A 20,729-nucleotide genomic window follows, 5' to 3' on the forward strand; every position below is an offset into this window, starting at 1 on the left:
CCACATAAAAATAAATAAAATAAAGGTATTGTGTCCCACTACAACTAAAAAATAAATATTTAAAAAAAAATAATGTACTCTCTGCAGGAATGTCTGTATCCCAATCCTTGGAACCTATTACTATGTTACATTGGAGATAGGGATTAAGGTTGTAGATAGAATTAGGTTTCTAACCAGCTGAGCTTAACATAAAGAGGGTCCTTTAAGTGAGTAATGTATTGTGGGAGAATTGACTGACCCATGCTACCGTTAGAGATGGAAGGGGGCCACAAAACCAGATTCTCTCCTAGAGCCTCCAGGAAAGAACACAGGCCTGCCAATACTTTGAGATCTATTTGGGACTTCTACAGAACTGTAAAACTAATTTGTGGTGTTCTAAGATGTGTAATCTATTACAGTATAAATAGGAAACTAATACAAAGCCCAACCTCACTTCTGCTGGGGAAGCTGTCAGGCCTGTCCCTGATACCACAGCTTGTGGTATCAACATAAACCCAAGTGTTAACAAAACACGCAGACCAAGATCCAGAGCTCCCAGTACAGCCAAAGATTAAGAGAGGCCTTGAAGGAAGTGTAACTGTTTAGTCACAGATGCATATGGACCCATGGACTGGGCTTCAGACCCTAATCTGTTGCTTACTACCTGTGTGATCTTCTGCATTCCACTTTATCTTTTGGAAGTTTGGGGTGTCATTTGTAAAACATGAACAATTCTTTCTGCTCTGCCTGTAAGGTAGTGTGAGGACAAAAGGAGTAGATTATTGAGAGTGAGCTGATGATTGCTACATATAGGTTCAGTTCTTGGTAGTGAATCTGATGGAATTAGTACTTAAAACTGTCATTACTTTTAATTATAATTTTTAGCAAAAGAATTTGTGTGTGACTTTCAGTGTTTTCCACTAAATCTGCAGTTAACAAGAAAATCCATTTAAATCAATTAACTGATTCACTAAAATGTCCATTAATGCTTTAATGTATTTCCTGTAATCATAGCTTATTAGAGCCAAAGAGGACCTTAATAATCACCTCATCCATTTTCCAGGCAAAGAAGCACATTCAGGTTGTTGAAAGGGTAAGAAGGTTAGACCTTTTGACATAGAATTCCTTGGCTAGACACAGTGTCACAATTTGTGATCCCAGCAACTCTAGAGGCTGAGGCAGGAGGATCACAAATTCAAAGCCAGCCTGGGCAACTTAATAAGACTCTGCCTCAAAAAAAAAAAAAAAAAAAAGGGTTAGGGTGTAGCTCAATGGTAGGACCCTCCTGGGTTTAATCCCCTGTACTGTAACAAACAAGAGACGGGGGGCCAGACCTCTTTAATGAGTCCAACGCAGTCCAGAATTTTTTTAAATGCAGTGTTTATGATTCTCTTTTGAGATTTCGAGAATACAGTTATTTGAAGCAGAAACATCCTAACCCAAATCAAACCCTTCTGTAGCCTCCATAGAGAACAGTTTAGTTTCTTGAAGGTCCCTAGTCATTTCAAGTTTAATTGTCATTATCATCCTGCTTTCCCTCACTCCCTCCTCCCTGCCGGAGTTAAACCTAAAGAATCAGCAGGCACCTTACAACACTAGGAATTGAGTTCAGGACACAGTCTGTATGCCAGTTCCAGCCACCCACCTTGCCACTCTATATTCCCCTCTTAAAAGTACAGGGTGAGCCGGGCACAATGGTACACACCTGTAATCCCAGAGGCTAAGAGGCAGGAAGATTATGAATTCAAAGCCAGTCTCAGCAATTTATCGAGGCCCTAAGCATCTTAGCAAGACCCTGCCTAATAATATATATACACAAACATATACATATATATGTATATATATGGTCTGGGGATGTGGCTCAGTGGTTAAATGCCCCTACCTTCAATTCCTGGTACCAAAAAATGTACACAATGGTGCCATCAGCAGGGCCAGTCATGTAAACCAGGGGAACCCTGTTGATACACATGAAGGGTATCATCGTCACCAGTTATCAGTGACAGCTCTTTTTGAGCACCTGCCACAGCTAGAGAGGTAGATATAATCCTCAGAACCTACCTCTGCATTCTCAAATCCCACTCTAGCTGCTAGCTGGGTGCCAGCTCAGTTGCTTGGTTCTGCACTTCATGCTTTTGCAGATGAGCCAAGGAGGAGTCCTTAAAGCTAAAGAGCCTCAATATCTATAGAGGAAACTGGAGTCATCAGGTGACCTGCCACCACTACTATAGTCTAAGCATAGACAGATTACTCTCTGGGATCCTGATCTGTCAAATGATGGACTGATAGGGCCACAGTTTTCTCTAGCAACGGGGATTATATCCAACACTATCGTGGTGGAAGTTTTGTTTAACTACAGATGTCGAGGGAGAGGATTTGTTATTTGGAAAATGTAAACAATTTTTTTTTTACTATAAAAGTAATTCATGCTTGATACTAAAAGTTACAGCAGTGCAGAAGCATGTAGAGCAGAGTAAAATCAGGCCCCTTATGTCCCACAGCCAGCACCAGGCCATGTTCAGGCTGCTTGTTCTCTCTCGTCCCCTGAACATGCCATTCAGCCTCCCATTAGCATTTTCCTGAGGGAATGTTTAAGAGTCTAAGAGTAAATCTGATCTTCATTTTAATGGTTCTGAAATTGGTGAAATTGAAAAGTTACATGAGTTTTTTTTTTTTTTTTTTTTTTTGCTTTTAGATGAGCTCTTACAGCCCAACTTATAAATCCATGTGAAGAAGTTAAAAATTGCAATAAGTAAGAGAAATAACTTGTACTGTTAAATTAGAGTAATACCAAATTTTGAAAAGACAAAAGAAATGACAGGACATAAAAGGATTTTTTTTTTTTTACTGTTATTCATAGGTTGTGACATTATATAATGAGAAAAACAGTTTTACAAAAAATATTCCTGAAAAAATATCTGTAAGAATAGTTCATTGGATTCAAACCAAACAAACAGCCTAATAACTGGAACTTTTAAAATCTTTATTGACTATAGAGCTTCAGAAAATGATTGCTACTTCCTTTTAGGCTTTTTTTTTTTTTTTCCTTTTCTGTTAGGACTTATACTCAGAGAATAAAAGACAGGAAGAATCATATTACCGATTACAGGAAAACTAACTTGTAAAAGTCTTAAACCAAGTGGATTCCATACCTCAAATATTTATTGAGTATCTATTATTTGCAAGGCACTGTAAGAGTAGAAGAATTGAGAACAACTTATCCCAAGGGCTCAGGGTCTGACAGGGTTGGTAAGACAAGAACCCACACAGCCATGTGCTAAATGAAGAGTTGTGACACAAAATGCTTAGCAGAATCCAAGAAGGTAAGAAAATGCCTCTCAATAAGGAGAGATCAAAGCAAGTTTTGTGGAAAAGGGGGATAATTTTTATTTTTTGAGGTGCTGGGGATTGAAACCAGGACCTTGTACATGCCTGGCAAGGGCAGTACCACGAAACTATACCCCCATTTTTGGGTAGGATTTTTCATTCTCAGATTGAAGGGGTTTAAGTGGAGGGAAAGTGGATTGAGGCACAGAGGTGTCAAGATCAGGGCATGTCAGGAAGAGAGTTCAGTTTGGTTGGAGCATATAGTACATGTAGGGGAGGGGATAGATAAGACTGGCACAGGGTGGGGGAGGAGGAAGAGAATGTAAGGCCACAAAGTTTGCTATAATAAGCAAGTGATGTGTGATCTCAATTTTTTAGCAGGAAAATCGATGTAATCAACATTAACCTCGGGCAGACAATTTTTTGGCCATGGTGTTAGGTAGTGGGTGGTATGAGAAAACAAGGATGGTAAGATGAATCCCAGATGAATGACAAATGAGTTCTGAGCCATGACGACAGAAGGCAGGCAGGAGCAATATTTTACAGAAATAGACTTAGTAGAGCAAGTGCCTAGGAGTCAATGAGACTGAAGTTCAAATCCTGTTCTGCTTTATAACAGTTATATGATTATGAAGACATTAAGTCCTCTGAGCCTGTCTCATCTACAAAATGGATGTATGCATGGAGTTGCTGTGCTGCAGAATAATTCTTGTAAGGTATTTAGCCCAGCTGTGAAACCTGGTAAATGCTCAGTAAATGTTAATGTCACTAATTCCAGTTACTCAGTAACTAAAAATGGAGTTAGGAAGGAAATAGGGGTCCATCCCAGTGACTAAGAGGGATGTGGAGCTCTCTGGAAGGAGAATTGCATCCTGAAGGACTTACTGCATTTGGATCCCATCCCTACTCACTAGCTGTGATCTTGCACAAGCTACTTAACCCCTTTATCTCCCTTTTCTTATTTGTAAAATATAGTGTCAATGTCTCCCCCATGGAGCTGCTGTAAGAATACAGTGAGATAATACATGTAGAATGTGTATTATGTGCCTGGTATACTTTAAGTGCCAAGAAAATATTCGCTTTTTGTGAAAGACAGGATGCAGTTGAATAGTTTCCGCCTTCCATTTGTGATGGGAAGATATGCAAATAGGGGCAAGTGACATATAATGGGACTGGGCATGAAGGGTTAGACCCAGTTGAGCCTGGAGATAGGAGTTGCTGGGACAGTTAATTGTATCTCTATGAGATGAGCAAGGAGTATAGAATAGAAATTGTCCTGGAAAATAATCAGCCAAATCCAGAATATAGGTATAAGCTTCAAAAAGTGTGTCATGGGGGAAGAATCATCAGGAGGCTGTTCTAAACTATGAGATGTAAGTTATAACTAGTAGTAATGCATGGACTTCGGACCTTGTTCTTTAAAAAAAAAAAGTGATTCTTCATACAATTGGGGCATCTTGTTTCAGGACTTGTATTAGAGGCTATACAAAAGTTACTGTAATCGTGGCTTCATTCTTGGGCAATACATACTGAAATCCTTTTGGGTGGAACATTGTTTACACATGCATAGGGCACAGAGAAGAAAATGTCAATAAGGCAAAATATTAACAATTGTTCAATGTAGGTAGGCGGTACATATATATGGGGTATTGATTTTACTAACTTTGCCCTGATGGAGATTTTCAATATTAATGAGTACAAAGGAGGCCTGAAGAAAAACTATTTGGGAACCAGCTCAACCAGGAAAAGCAATTCTTTGGAGGAAAAGCAGGTTCCACTTACCAAAGAAGGGATTATAAAAGGGAGAGATCAATCAAAATAAGACTGAATACAAATCATATTGTAGTGGCTTGGAAAGAGTGGAATGTTGCATGGAAACCTGACCGGCAGTGAAGAAGTAATAAATGGGGAGGAAGTAGAAGCAGCAAGGATTACTTGACCCTGATGGGCTGAATTTTTTCAGTACAGAAAAACTGAACATAGCTGAGGAAGATACTCAGGAAAGGGAATAACGCTAGGAGAGCAAACACCTGGGTGGAAAAGAAAGGGTGTGAAAATATGGCAGGAAGATGTAGCCTTAGATGGAAGGATGCTTTCTGTTTTGGCCCAGAAGTGAGGTCCATGAAGATGTGGGGAAGGAACTGTTCTTCCTAGTGACAAGATGTCTTGCTATTATGGTGGCAGGAAGAGGAAAAGTACTATACCTGCCACTGGATTTGAATACAGCAAGGTGAAACAGGTTGCACCTGGCACTGGTTGAACAAGTGGAGGCAGGGGAATAAAACTGGGCAGTCAGCCCTGATAAGTTCTAGAGATAATAAATATAGAAAACTCTAAAGAGCATTCCCCCCCCCCCCCCCCCAATTTGCTACTGGGCAAACATTATGCATTTGATGAGTAAAACTGTCCTGTGCGTAAAAACCTTTATCCTCATTTCCGTGCCCTCTCCTTGGGCTGGTATGTTATGTAGGCACATAGTATAATAAGTCCTTAGTGTGTAAAGAAGCTTCTGTCCTTTTAGTCACCAGTCCTAAGTGGCCCTGCACTGGAGTGACTAGGGCTGTTTTCCTCTGCTATGCAACTCCATTCCTGTGCCCGACAATGCCTGACAGCACAGGAAGCCAAAGGGGCTCTTTCCCAGGTACCTGGAGAATAAATGGTTTTGGTTCTACTCTGGTATCAGAATCGCGTGGAAGGCCCACATTTGGTGGCAGCGACACTTCATTCTGTGTCCAGGAGATGTAGAGAGCACTGGTCCAAGTCCCACTTGCAGGAGCACTCCCACGCGCTGGTGGAAGTAACCAAGGTCCTCTACAGCAGGACCTTCGTGACAACACACCCATCATCCCTTCCCTCCTTGGCCTTCTCTTTGAAAGGCAGGGGTGACGCAACGGCCCAGTGCTGGGAGCCCTCGCGATGCCTCACCTCCGCCAGCTCGCCCAGCCGCGCCTCCAGAGCTGCTCGCTCAGCCTGCAACTCAAGGCGCGCTTGGACCACAGCGCGTTCCTGCTCCTGAAGCTCCCTGCGCCTGCACTCCAGGGCGCGCTCACCCAGCTCCACCGCCGCCTCACGCCGCTCTAGTTCCTGCTCACGTCTGCTGCAGCGCACTGCCAGCGCACACATGTGCTCTAACAAGTGTGCCCAGTCACCTTCTGCAGCTGCAGCTGGGTTGGAGGGCGGCAGCAGACAAGGTGGAGTAGGCGGTGAGCACCCTGCGCCACTCTTCTCCAGCTCCCGGCGGTGCGCGCTCTTCAGATGCTTCCACAGTGTGGAGGTTCCCGCCTGGAAGCCAGGGCCATGTCCCACCCGTTCTCCGCAGAGCCGGCAGGTGGCCCAGTGGCCTGACGGGTGCCCTGTGCGTGCCGGGGCCAAATGAAAGTATCCCCAGGCCTCGGAGTATGACGCCCCCAGCAGGCCCGCAGGCTCCAGGGGCAGACCCTCACACCCGCCACAGGCTGCTTCCGCGTAGTCTTGCTTACTGCTTTCTCCCATGGTCACAGCCAGCTCCTCACTCCTCATTCCTTCTGCAGTGTCTGCATCCAGAGGGGGAAGAAAGGGAATCATTATCATCATCTATACACAAAACTATGATTGTAGTTAGCCAATAAAGAAACCTTGCCTCCCTTTCATGTGCAAAGGCAATAGTTGTTTGGGTTTCTTTCTCCTTAACAGTGTTAAGTGCTGATGCATCACAAAAACATGTTACAATTGTCCAGCCTTAGGAATTCTCTTTGGAATCCAATGGGTCCCCATGTCCCATGTATTTATACTAATTGTGAGAAACTAAGGTTCTTTTTTTTTTTTTTTTTTTTTTTTAAAAGAATTTTTTAATATTTATCTTTCAGTTTTCGGCGGACACAACATCTTTGTTTGTATGTGGTGCTGAGGATCGAACCTGGGCTGCACGCATGCCAGGCGAGCGCGCTACCGCTTGAGCCACATCCCCAGCCCGAAACTAAGGTTCTTGAGCTGAAAAAAACTAGCTTAAATAAGTGTTGTAGTTTTAAGACTAGTTAACACACACACTATTTTTCTTTTCAGAAAAAGGGTGAGGTTCTTTTATGTATCATTCTCAACAGTGCTGCAGACTAAACTTTAGAAACAAGCAGAAAATAAACTTTGGGAAATGAAAAGTTTGTTTTTAAACTTAAACTGTGGAAGTGCCACTGGTGAACAGCCTTTCTTTTTCCTTCTGGGTATTGGGGGTTGAAAGTGGTGCTCTATCACTGAGCTACATCCTCAGCTCTTATTTTTTATTTTGAGACAAGGTCTCACTGAATTGCCCAAACTGGCCTGGAACTTGCAATCTGACCTCAGCTCTGGAATTGCTGGGATTACAGAAATGCCCAGCCCAAACTAGTTATATTCATTTCTCAACCTAACTAAATGGTCCCTCTGTATATTTGCAAGTTCTGAAGCTTTGCACAATACTTGTACCTAAGGAAGAAAAAGAAAACAGTGTGTTGTTTTGTCTAACTAATTATCTGTGTTAAAGGGGTTCAAATGTAAGGTGATAACTATCACTGCAGTGTTTTATATTGTGAAAGTAACTCACTATTACAATAACATATCCAAAAAAGGGTGGAGGAAAGGTGAAGTTTGTTGTTTAGGAATAAGTTGATGAAGATCCAAATGTGTGATTCTGGATAATCTTACTTTGAAAATTTAAAAACAATAAGAGAACATATGACAGATCCCTTAAGCTCTTCTGACAACTTATCTTAATGTCAAGATTAAGGTGGAAGAAGCTGGATCAGTGAACTGTCCAGTGTCTGTGTATACTGTCAGGTTCTAAATCAGCAGCAGTGGAGATGATAAAAGTTCCAGAAATCTTTCTAGTTAAACACAACTGGGAATGACTGAAGACAAAGATGAGAACAGGAAAGATAAGCCACTATAATAATAGCAGTTAGTATAAGCTCTTAATTCAATTGCTAATAATCTTGTCAGAGATGCATTAAAAATTTTTAAACCTAATTTGTTCTTTTACCCACCAAGCAAGTCCACTCATGCCATTTAGCAGCTCTCTCACATTAAAAAAAGATAGTCTATCAGAATCATCATAAAAGACAAATATTTGATCTCTTCTAGCATAAAAAATGGCTATGGATCTTCTGATACACAGGACTTAATTTAAATGTGGTTATTCATGATAAGTAAAAGTTCTTTAGAAATAAAATCCTACATTTCCCTCAAGGGATTTATTAAATTGCTGAAGTCCTGAAAGTAGGAGTAGGTGGGATGAGAGGTTATAGACACCTTCAAGAAAGGTAAAAATTATGGTTGGTAAACAGAACAAGATTTTAGAATTAGAAACATTTTTCTTAATCCTAAAATTTTCTGTGCGTTTTTCCTTTTTAGAATTCCATTTCCTTTTACACTGTGTATAATCTTTCCGTAGTTCTTTATTTTTTTAAATTAATGGGTATATACAAAAGTGGAGGTACTGTTGCAATGAATTTCTATGGTTTATTTCATAAGTTTTAAAAAAATTAAACTTTTTCAGTAACATCAAGACTACTGTTTTGCATTTTGATATGCTTTCTTGAGGTAGGTGCTGGAAACTGTATGCAACCTGCAGATTCTCTGTGCCAAAGCCTGAGAGTCATCTTTGCTGATATTTCCCCTAAGAGTGCCAGAGGTGACCCATTTCTATCATGCTTTTTACCTCTATACAAGTTGTCTCTTGGTTTCTTGAAAATTCTGGGATACCCGGAGGAGTGTCACCTGTGTGAATGCCATCTGTTATAAGAGTTAAGATGGGCAGAGAGTGAGAAGCACTGATTTTACTGTCATGACCCTGTGGATTTAGTGGAAAGCCTCATCTGAGCCATGGACAAGCAGTACCACAAATGTCGGCCAGCACAGTGCTGCCCCTCCGAAGTTGGCAGAGGGACATCCTCTGCCTGGGCAACCCTTCGCTTTTGGAGGTCTTAACCGGTAGAAAGCAGTATGGTATGAGACTGCCTCACCTTCTCAGTCCTCCACACTGGGCTGCATTCTGGCTCAATATGTTCTTATTTTCAGACTCAGTATCCAAAGAATGACCCACAGTTGACGAACACAGTCATACAGCCTGCCCAGCTCTGCAAGACATCCTTGAGGTCATCTCAACTGATCCTACTTTCAGCCAACTAACTTGGAAGAGAGTGTCTGGGAAACTCCTGAGTCACAACAGAACATGCAGAAAGCTCTCACAAACGGACATGAACAAAACATGCCACCAAATAGAAAAATGGGCAAGAAATAAGAGCAGGCAGATGATCAAAGAATGAACTCAAATGGCCGGGAAACTTGTAAAAACACAACATCTCATATTCAGGGAGATTGTATAAGAATAACAGTAAGATCATTTTGTATCCATCATTCTAACAAAAGTGAAGAGGTTTAACAGCCAAAGCTAGAAGGGAAGCTGAGAAAAGAACATACTCACACATTATTAGTGAAGATATGACAGCTTTGGGGAATGCAATCTGATAATTTCCATATTAATTAAAAATAGATATAATATCTATTCTGTAAAACTAAAAGCACCAATATACAAAGTCATATGTGGTAGGGTGTTTATTGAAACCTTATTTAGAATAGCAAAAAAGAAACATGGAAATGCTTAACATCACAGTGGCTGGGCTCATAATATCTGGTCATACCAGGGAATATTATGTACCCATTTAAAAGGAGGGAAGCTCTGCCAGATGTCCTAGAGGAATTTCTGGAGGAACTGTTCAGACAGAAAAGCAAAATGTAGAAAAGTGTGTATAAAATGATCTCATTATTATTAAATAATACATCTGTATAGAAATTATCAACATACAAATGCTCTTCAACTTGAGATGAGGTAACATCCCAATAAATATAAGTTGAAAATATTGTAAGCAGAAAGTGCATTTAATATACTTAGCCCACTCAACATCCTAGTTTAGCAGTGCAGTACACTGTAGAGTATCAGTTGTTACCCTTTGTGATCACATGGCTGACTGGGAGCTGCAGCTGCTTGCTGCTGCCCACATCACATGAGTATTGTACTGCACATTGCTATCCCAGAAATAGGTCAAGTTCAAAGTATGGTTTCTACAGAATGCACATAACTTTCACACCATTGTAAAGTCGAAAAAATCCTAAGTTGAATCATTGCAAGTTGGGGCCCATCTGTATAAATATATATGAAGAAAAATAAGGAAGGAGACCCTGATTTGATGTGGTGGTAGCTGATATGAAAGGAGGGAAAAGAGGAAGAGGGAGACACAAAAGCAAAAGAAAAAAAGGTGCTTATGCAATATGATCATATACATACTTTTAGGCAGTGTGTGTGTGTGTGTGTGTGTGTGTGTGTGTGTATGTAACTATAAAACAATGCTTGGCTCCTCAGGCATATGAGCTCAGGCAAGGTGTTTTAGTTAGCTGTTTTGCCACTGTGACAAAAAAGCCTCAACAATAACAATTTTAGAGAGGGAAAAATTTACTTGGGGTTTGTGGCTTCAGAGGTCTCAGTCCTCAGATGGCTGGCTCCATTGCTCTGGGCCCAAGATGTGGCAGAAAATTATGGTGGAAGAGTCTGGTAGAAGAATGCAGCTCAGGACATAACTAACAGGAAGCAGAGAGGGACTCTACTCACCAGATACAAAATATATACCCCAAAGGCACACCCCCAATGACCCACCTCCTCCACAAACTACCAGCCTAGAATTACCACCCAGTTAATCTCTATCAGTGGATTAATGCACTGATTAAGTTAAGGCTCTCATAACCCAATCATTTCACTTCTAAATGTTCTAGTATTTCTCACACCTGAGCTTTTGGGGGACACCTCATAATGTAAACCATAGGTAGGCCACCCTTACCTATGGAAGCTGGAGGGGACTTCCCAGTCTCATTGGGAAGCCCATTGCTGGCTTCTTGGAAGATCTACATGCATAGAATGCTGCCATCTATCCTGGAGGAAACCCAGTGTGTGGAGATGCTTAGTGTCAGTGCCCTGCCTAAGCAGAAGGAGATTCTATATCCACAGGAGGTACAGGACACAAGGAGAGAGCAGCACACCTCATTCATTGCCTTGGCACAGGGTAGACACTTGGCCCTATGTAACACAGCTAATTGAGTCTCAATCTCCCCACGTGTCAAGGAAACTGAAAAGATTATCTGCCATTAAACAAGTGGCTAGGTCTTGCATCATGGCTCAGTGGTAGAGCGCTTGCCTCACATGTGTGAGGCACTGGGTTCGATTCTCAGCACTGCATATAAATAAATGAATAAAAAGATCCATCAACAACAAAAAATTTAAAAAACAAGTGACTAAAATCAGATAATGCAAATGATCTCACTGCTGGATTCCTCAGTGTTATATAAATTTAAGGCATGAACAACAAAGAAGCTACCAGTATTTACTGTTTAGACATGTCCACATTGCAATTTTAGTGGCTAAAATCTGTTTTTCTGTTGGACATCCTGTTATTCAATACAGTAATAGTCTAAACTGGAGGATTTCCCTCAGAACTTTCTTAATACAAAAAGCAAATAAAAAAGAATAACAAATCCAAGGCCTTCATTCTCCAAATTTATTTTTACCTCTAAACTGACTTTCATGTAAAATAAGTTGCCCATCGCTTAGGCCAAAGGAGATAATGGGAAGGGTTTAGTTAGCTGAACCCTGTGATATGTACTTGTCCCTTTCCAAGTACTCAATAACAAAACATGGGCATTTTTTGTGTGATTAGCTAATAATGGAAAATAAGAGCTCCCTTAATATTTCCTTAAACATTTTTTAAACAACTACGAAGGTGCCAACAAATGTTATTACTTTGCTTACATTCATTCATTCCACCCAGCTCTGTTCAAATGCTCACTGTGCACCTGCCCAGGGTCAAATGCGCGTGCCTGCCGCTGAGCATTTCAACAACACCATGTATTCTCTGCCTTCAGGAAGCTCACCACCTGTTGGGGAAAGAAACGTTTCCAACAATAATTCTGATATCCTGATAAAGATCAGATCAGTATTCACTCATTAGGATGAATTCCATCATACCATGGTTCACAAAGCAGAAGGGGAAGGCAAGGGGCAGCTCCTTGGCACCGAGGCCTTGTTGTCTCTCATACTAACCTTGATAATGCTCAGCATCTCTTCTCTGCCCTTCCCCACTGGGTATAAAATTCACTGTGTTATCTACCACCAAAGCCCAGTTCCAACAAAACCCATTACTGTTATTACCATTAGTGATTGATGCCAATAAAATTTCAATGCTTTAGTGTATAACTAAAGAATAAAATATCTTGAAGCTACATAAAAGTACTGCCAGCATGAAACTAATTCAACAATGGAAACTTTTGTGTCTTCAATGGGGGGAATCCTCATGATACAAATGTAGATTTTAGATCTTTTCTGGAAAGGGAGAGGGTGTTATTATTGGTACCATGCCTCTAAAACACTCCTATGCTGAATTTTATTTTGTGCATTCATCATCTGGAAGATATGATGTCTAAGACTGTGAAAATAAAAAAAATCACACTAATATCTCTGCATTTGAGTCTGATCCTGAAGAAGTTCTATTCTAATAATCTATCAGGTTAAAGCTTGAGAGCCTCAGTATGATCTCCCTGAATACCAATGTAGAGAATGAAAGAAGAGCTCAATTTTGTAAATATTATATAAATATTATTATAAATCAAACAGATATTTCTGTCATTAGCTAAAAGGCAGAGACTCTCAAGGTCTTTGTTTTTCAGTTCTGGTGATTGAACCCAGGGTCTTCTATCACTAAACTACACATACCCCCGCCCCTTATTAATGCATTTTAAAAAATATAAATTGTAAAGCATTCTTTTCTTAAGAAGACATTTATCTCAGACCCACATTGCTTTAATATGTGTAGTCATCCTATGAACTACCTATGAAAGCTAATTTTATTTTATATATTTATGCTTATACCCATAAAAAATATTAAGCATGCTAAAGACCAAAGAACCAAATAATGTTCTCAAAAGAACAACTGAATTACAGCTCCATTTGTCCTTCTGCAGTCATGGCTAATCACTTTAGTTGGATTAGTCAGGGAGAAACAGAAATATATGTTGGTTGAGCCCTGGATTAGGTGAGAAGTCCACACTAATGTGAAATTTATACAGACTGTGTGAAAACACTAAGAAAGATTTTCATTTATTCCATCCACCAGTGACAAACCAAAGCAGAACACAATAAGTAAAAGAAATAATTGGCTTTGGCCACTGAAATGTCAGGAAATCACAGTTCATTGTTATCTGTCCATCTCTGTTGACCTATTAGGTTGCTGCCATGTATTCATCTATCTATAAACAAATCCAGACAATTAGAAAAATTAGTTTACAATTATGAGGCTTACAGCTTTCAAAAGCAAGTAAAATTAACTCTAAACTGTAAAATGTGAATACCTAGGTTGGGGAATAAAGAGTTAAGTGTAAAAACATTTAGAAAAAGGTTATTTGTGGATTGAAAAAATTTACTGGACCCACAGCTAATTATCTGGTGAATCAGAGATGTGCCCTAAATGTCATAAGCCAAATTCTTAGATCTTTCTACCATTAGCTAAAAGGCAGTAGAGCACTCTCTATTAATGCATTTTTTAAAATGAAAATTGTAAAACATTCTGCTATAAAGTGGACCTTTATTTCAGATCTGCATTACTTTATTTCATACATAAGGTTCTAAAAGGAAAGGTGGCCATTCATATTATCTTGTAGAAATGCATAATTTAATATGAATTAGAGGGCTGGGGATGTGGCTCAAGCGGTAGCACGCTCGCCTGGCATGCGTGCGGCCCGGGTTCGATCCTCAGCACCACATACAAAGATGTTGTGTCTGCCGAGAACTAAAATAAATAAATAAATAAATATTAAAAAAAAAAAACATTAATATGAATTAGAGGGATTTAAAGGTGCCCTACTTCGAAGGTCTTTGTAACTCAAAAAAAAAGATTTTTAAATTGAGAACCAGTTTGGGCTCTTAGCATTTTTACATATTGTATGCTTTCTGTTGCCAGTTGCCTTGAACTACTTTTTGGCCAGAAAAACTACTAATATGAATAAAATATATAGCAAATAATGGCTCTAATTATGTCAAATTATCAAGCAATTCTGCAACAGCTGCTCTTAAACACCTTAACTTTGTAATTTGGGCTCTTTGGAAGTCCAATTGGTTGCAAATACTTTTTTTTTTTTTTTTCTTCTTTCTAGGAGTGGAGAAAACACTGGTAGGTAAAACTTCGCACTTTTAGCTACTGTATTTACAGTTTTTACAGCAAAGTATTTGCATCTAACTGCTCTGGTGTACTCTAAAAAGATCAGGAAATCCTTTTGTTTGAAGACCACAGCAGAAGGAGTGGGGGTGGGGACTCTAGTTTGAGCATCTGGCTGACATTGGGGTTCTCTCTCCACCGGTGGGACACATTAACAAAAGTCCCAATTAAAGAAAGGGCCCACTGCAGGGCGCCCAGCCCTTAGCGCTGCTAACAGTCTCACTGCAATAAAAGCAAAACTTTATAAAGAGACAGTAGGAAAGTGGGGATGGTTTCCGATACTTCGAAAAAGTTTGTTGAAGAGAGTCTGTAGGAAGGTGAAAAAAGGAGGTGATGGAAAGAAAGCAAGCAGGACCTCTACGTAGAACCCCGCATCCAATGCATCTCCTGCAATAACGACGATAGCGCAGGGCACGCCCAGCACCCCTGCACAGCGCAGCCTGTTGATGCGCGGGCTGGGCGTCTGCGGCCAACCGGCGTACCCGTGGTCCCCGCGATCCCTGGCGGGTGGCCGCGACGTTCGGGTTCACGTCGCAGCAACCCCGCGCGGTCCCCGACCTTCCCGCTGCAGCCTGCCACGTCCCGGCCGCTGGCCCCGGCGCGGCTCGCGGGATGCCAGGCCCACACTCACCGCGAGGCCCGCGACACGGGCGGGAGTCCCCTGCGGGCCGCGAGTCCAGATCGCCCATCCCCTCCAGGCTCCTCGCAGACATTTTGTCCCGAACGGAAACCTCCGCTTCCCCCTTAAAGACACAGCGCTCAATTCAAGTGTCTGGGAGTGAGAAGGAGGACGGAGACTAGCGGTGGCCTTTAAGAGAACGCGGTGGAGGAGTTACTCTTAAAATCACCCAGGCCCACGAAGGATAGACGTGTTTGCCAGGGTTTTTAAGTGATGCAGCAGCTTAGTGAAGTTTAAAATGTGACTACTGTTTTATGTCTTTGCGTTAACCTTCCAAGACCTGGATTCCCTGTCTTGAGCTCTGAGCGCAGTTTTCATCCTTTCAGGTTCTGGGCTGTGAAGTCACAAGTTAGAAGAAATCTCCTCCAAGCAAGGTCTGGACAGATAAAGGCAAAGCTCTTTGGTGTCCACCACCAGCATGGTGTACCAGTTTGCCTAGTTTATATTCAGGTACAAACAGCCCCTACAACTCAGTGATTTATAATAATAAAGCTCTATTTCTGAAGAAAATTACATCAGTTACATTGCAGGCTTGGCTCTACTCTACCAATTTCTTTATTCCAGGATCCAGGTCAAAGATTAACTTTTTGAAACATGCTCACTGGAGTAAACCAACTTTGGGGCAGAGGGGAAAGTCCTGATTTGTAATGTTTGCTATTTCAGTGGTGTAAATACTCCCACCATGGCCAATTTCAATCTGCCATATTTAACAGGAGCCTTGCCAAGTTCCTGGTTGAAACTATCAGCTCTTGTACACAACTGACACATGCTGCTCTTAAAACATTGTGGGGACCTGAATTCTGCTTGTATTTTATTGACCAAAGCAAAAATCACATGACCAGGCTTGCTGCCCAAGGTCAAGAAAGCATACTTCCATATACCTTTAAGGAATATTTGCAAGTCAGGTGAGAATGAGCAGAGAGATGTATAACAAGAATTACTGAGTGCAGTAATACAACTCACCTGTCCTGCTTTGGTTCAGTTTTCGTTGTTTGTGTTTGTTTTGTCATTTTGATGCTATGGATCTGTTAGAGTCTGTAAACAAGTCAAAATAACACCTGGCATTTTGCCAGGGGAATGTTAGAGTTCCTAAACAAGTCTGGATGGTGCCTGGCAAAATGCCAGAAGGAGTGGTTTGAGAAGTAACAAAAGAGAGCCATTAAGTGTAGAGATTCCTTATTGGTTGACTGATGTATCTAGTTTATGCTAATTAGATAAGCTGTGTGGAATGTATAAATACTGCTCCTGTCCTACAATAAACGGCTCCCACTCCTGCTGTATCAACCTACACAAGTTATTCGTCACCCCCCGCCCCCCTTATTTTGCTGCAGCCGGACTGCGGCATGGATCTAACCCAAGATACTAAGCTAAGTGCTAAGTGACTGCTCTACCACTGAGCTGCACCCCCAGACCCTCAATATTTTTAACCTGATTCTTTCTAGAAACTAGAGTTGCAAAGTCTATTTAATAGAATTTCTCCTTACCATCCTAAGAATGATTTCAGAAGAAAAAACTAGTTGGGTGTCTTTTAAAGAGAGAAATTTGCAATGTAAATGTTAACTTTTAGGTTACTATTTTTTTTTAATCCAACTGAAATGATACTTATGGCTATAGACATTAGATTAAAAGAAAAATAACTAGAATAAAGGAATCAGATTAAAACTGTATTTAATTCATGTTTTACTATGTGAACAACTTTTTAAGTTTGTTTTATCTGGCAACCCTTTTAACAAGAGACTTTATTTTCAGTGCTGGGAGTTGAACCTAGGTCCTTTTTTGCATGTTAGGCAAGTGAGCTATGTCCCCAGTCAAGGCTTTAATGTTTTTTGTTTGTTTGTTTTTAAACATTTTTTTCAATACCTTTATTTTATTTATTTATTTTTATGTGGCGCTGAGGATCAAACCCAGGGCCTCGCATGTGTTAGGCGAGCACTCTACTGCTGAGCCACAACCCCAGCCCGGCTTTAATGTTTTGAATGCCTTAAAAATCCATTTGTCTTTAAAATGACCATGTAATGAAATACAAGATTTTTTTCATTAGTTTACAGAAGAGTTTTCAGTAAGTGCCTTTTTCCCCCCCTGCAGGGATTGAACACAGGGATGCTCTGACTCTGAGCTTTACCCCTTTTCCAGGCCCCCACCTTTTTTAACCCCCTTGACCCCTCCCTCCCTTTTCCAGACCTTTTTATTTTTATTTTGTGAAAGAGTCTTACTAAGTTGATGAGGCTGGCCTTGAACTTGCAAGCCTCCTGCCTCAGCCTCCCAAGAAGTTGGGATTACAAAGTTTCACCTGTACCTGGCTTGCCAAGCAGTATTTTAAGCCTGAGTAGGAGTCTAGAATTTCAAAAGACCATTCCTGCCCTCAAGAAGATAATACTCCAGTAAGAGGGTAGGACAAATGCAACTCTAGGAAAAAAGGGACAGTCAGTGTAAGAGGAAGCATTCAAGTGTCATACTAAATTGAGAACAGCTACATATTTTTCATTGTGGCAGCATTTAAACAAGACCAGGAACATGGTGGAATCTGAACTCCTGGCATATTGTAACCAGATGTGTTTTTCATTTATTTTTGAAGTCCAGAGAAAAGGAACTTGTTTTCCCTGTGTTTCATTCTGTTATCAGAAACCTCTTCCTTATAGTTGTAAATTGAAATTATAAAATGTGTCTCAAATTTCTAATCACTATTCTTCATCTCACATTCCTTATTGAAGTTTCAGCAGAGAAAACACATTTTCTTCTCTTGGTAGTGTGAGTTCTCCTAACTTTCATCATTAATTTAACAATAAATAAACAACATTTCCTTTACATTATCTAATGGTATATAGTTGTCCATAGTATTCCTTCAAATTCTTTTTATTTCTATAAGTTGATAAAATGTCCCCTCTTTCATCTGTTTCCTAATTGTGCTTTTGCTAAGCCCTCCCATGGTGTCATGCCATCTGCTTTTGGTGAGGCACCTTGTAGGAAATAGTTGCATAAAATTAATTATCAGATGTAGTGTTGTGATGGCACTTACCACCATTTTCTGCTGCATCCTGCAGTGTTTTCTCTGTAGGGTCCAGTGGAGACCTTTCTCTGATGTCTCAGTGTCAAGATCTGCATCCCTTGAATAAATGGAACCTTTTAATCCCACTGAGGATTATGTAACAGACTTGTTTTCTTATGTTAGCTGCCAGGCAGGCTAAGAGTCAAATACAGAATATCTACCCTATTAGTTTCTTAGGGCTGCCAAAGTACACAGAGTGACTTAAAACATCGGATATTTATTCTTCCCTAGGTGTAGAGGTTAGAAGTCAAAATTAAGGTGTTAGTGGGGCCATGCTGTTCAGTTTGAGAAAAATATTTATGGAGATTGCCTCAAAGCCCTGAAATACCAAGCTGTGTACCTGGACCACATTCTTTTGGTAGCAGAAAGAAATGGCTTTATTCCTATGGGAGTCGTTAAAAGGTGTTAGAAGTTATTTTATATTTACCAGAGCTATTAGGAAGAAGTGGCTCGGATATTTGTCTCAGAATTTCAACTCCTTTTCCAGAATCCATTAGTCCACCCTCCTATATGGGGTTTATGCATCTAGTCCCCATAAACTACTACATTCTCTAAGGCTGGGGGAAGCTAGGAGGTAAGGCAGGCAAAGACCACCCTCTGCCCCTCACATTCTTTCTCTTCTATGATTCTAAGATGCCTCAGAAAGGCCCATGGTGCTCTTTCTAGCTGCTTCATTTAGTTCCATGTTTGCATTCTCTTCCGATACATGTGCATATGACTAGACAGTGACAATCAAAATCTGCCTGCTATGGGACACACTTAGAAATATTTTTTCCCCTAAAAGTCGGGTACAACTTTTTTTTTTAATATTTATTTTTTTAGTTGTAGTTGGATACAATACCTTCATTTTATTTATTTATTTTTATGTGGTGCTGAGGATGAAACTCAGGGCCTCTCACGTACTAGTGAGCGCTCTACCGCTGAGCCACAACCCCAGCCCTTGGGTATGACTTTTTAAAAAATTGCTATATCTGAAAGAGAAGGAGTAGGTGCTTTAGACTATTTTTCATTCCTATAACAAAATACCCAAGAAATAGGTTCATTTAGCTCTCAGTTCTGGAGGTTCAAGAGCATGGTACTATGCTCAGTTCTGATAGATGGCATCACAGTGAAGGCAGCATGTGTGATAGTGGTGAGTGCCACTTATGGAAGAGAGTCAGAAGAGGAGCCAGACTCCCTTGTAACAACCCATTCCTCTGGGAACAAATCCAGTCACCAGACCTGTATTAATCTCTTCCTTGGATGGCAGCCCATGACCTAACCACCTTTTACCAGACTCCACCTCTCAATCATACTGGGGACCAAGCTTCCAGAAGAAATATAAGGCATCTTGGGAAATTGCAAGGGACACACTCAAACCATATCCAAACCATAGTAGGGTAAGAGAGAAAAGAAAAAACGAAGCAATACGAGTGACAGTGGTAAGACTCCTGTTCTTACCCACCAGGGTCCCTAGGTGAAGCTTATGCTTGGATGAGAAGAGAGCAGAGCAGACAGGACACAGGGAGGTGACCCTGCACAAACAGCCTGGCCCCAGAGTACTTTGCTACATTGGCCCACTTGTTCAAAGAGCTGACAGGGTGGGATTAGGAGTCCCTCTTTTTTGTTTAAAGCACTAGTGTGACTAGCTGGAGTGGACATCTGCAAACTTATCTTGCTATGATTCCAGGAGTTCATCTGTAGTCTGGGTTGATGTGACCTGACCCTGGTGATCAGACATTCCACACAAGTTTTAAAGTTTTTATGAACTCCTTTTGCCAATGGAAAAAGACTGACTTTCACAAAAGAGCCGCTGTTTCTATTTTCTGAGATAATTATGAAGAGCAACATCCTCCTCCAGCATTAAATTATTTTATGTTGTGTCTATTTTGCAATGGAAAAAGAATAAATTATTATCCGTGTATGTGTGGCTTTTGGGGACAAGCAGAAGTCTGATTTACAGATGTAGGGTTTATTGCTGTGTTCCCTGAGAAACTATCAGAACGCTTTTGTGTTTTGGTTTTGGTTGGATCTCCTTGGAATGACCCAGCCTGCCTGCCTGGATTTATGATTTAATCAGTTCAGACTCTTTCTCTCTGTCCAACCAGATCTCCTACTAGCTCTTTGAGTCCCAGAAGACTTCTTAGGCTACACCATCTTATAAGGGTCTCTTCTTTGTCTAAATTTCTCTTGTCCTCTCACTATCAGACTCCTGGCACATTGTTTCCTAGAAGCTAGTCCTGCCTTCACAGCTCCACTGTAATGATCTCAGAGCAATATTTTAGCCCACCATTTCATTGCTGTGACCAAAAGACCTGAGAAGAACAATTAGAGGAGGGAAAGTTCATTTTGAGGCACATGGTTTCAGAGGTCTTAATCATACATGACCGACTTTGTTCCTTGGGGCTCCAGGTAAGGCAGAACATCATGGTAGAAGTGTGTGGGGGAGGAAAGCATC

The 20,729-nt window shown here is 40.8% G+C and overlaps 1 protein-coding gene and 1 non-coding gene across 5 annotated transcripts; both read right to left on the reverse strand.

The window, feature by feature from the left end:
• Window positions 1–2,938: 2,938 nt before the first annotated feature.
• Zbed3 (zinc finger BED-type containing 3) lies at window positions 2,939–18,361 on the reverse strand. 4 transcript variants are annotated; one of them, XM_046427501.2, is made up of 4 exons: window positions 15,199–15,848; window positions 12,110–12,234; window positions 8,972–9,045; window positions 2,939–6,836 (listed from the first exon to the last, which is right to left on the reverse strand). In XM_046427501.2, the coding sequence occupies exon 4, from the start codon at window positions 6,820–6,822 to the stop codon at window positions 6,115–6,117; it is 708 nt and encodes a 235-aa protein (XP_046283457.1). In that variant the 5' UTR covers window positions 6,823–6,836; window positions 8,972–9,045; window positions 12,110–12,234; window positions 15,199–15,848; the 3' UTR covers window positions 2,939–6,114. The 4 variants fall into 4 exon arrangements, with proteins under 4 accessions (XP_046283457.1, XP_046283452.1, XP_046283446.1 ...); XM_046427496.1 differs by lacking the exons at window positions 8,972–9,045; window positions 15,199–15,848 and adding an exon at window positions 18,263–18,361; XM_046427490.2 differs by lacking the exon at window positions 8,972–9,045 and having other exon boundaries at window positions 15,199–15,845.
• On the reverse strand, window positions 9,153–9,290 carry LOC124082878 (small nucleolar RNA SNORA47). The gene has a single exon (XR_006848531.1). It is a non-coding gene; the product is annotated as a small nucleolar RNA SNORA47 (small nucleolar RNA).
• Window positions 18,362–20,729: the final 2,368 nt, after the last annotated feature.

The sequence above is a fragment of the Marmota monax genome, unplaced genomic scaffold, assembly GCF_021218885.2.
Source record: "Marmota monax isolate L192 unplaced genomic scaffold, Marmota_monax_Labrador192_F-V1.1 WCK01_AAM20220418_F8-fsc00018, whole genome shotgun sequence".
NCBI lineage: Eukaryota > Metazoa > Chordata > Mammalia > Rodentia > Sciuridae > Marmota > Marmota monax.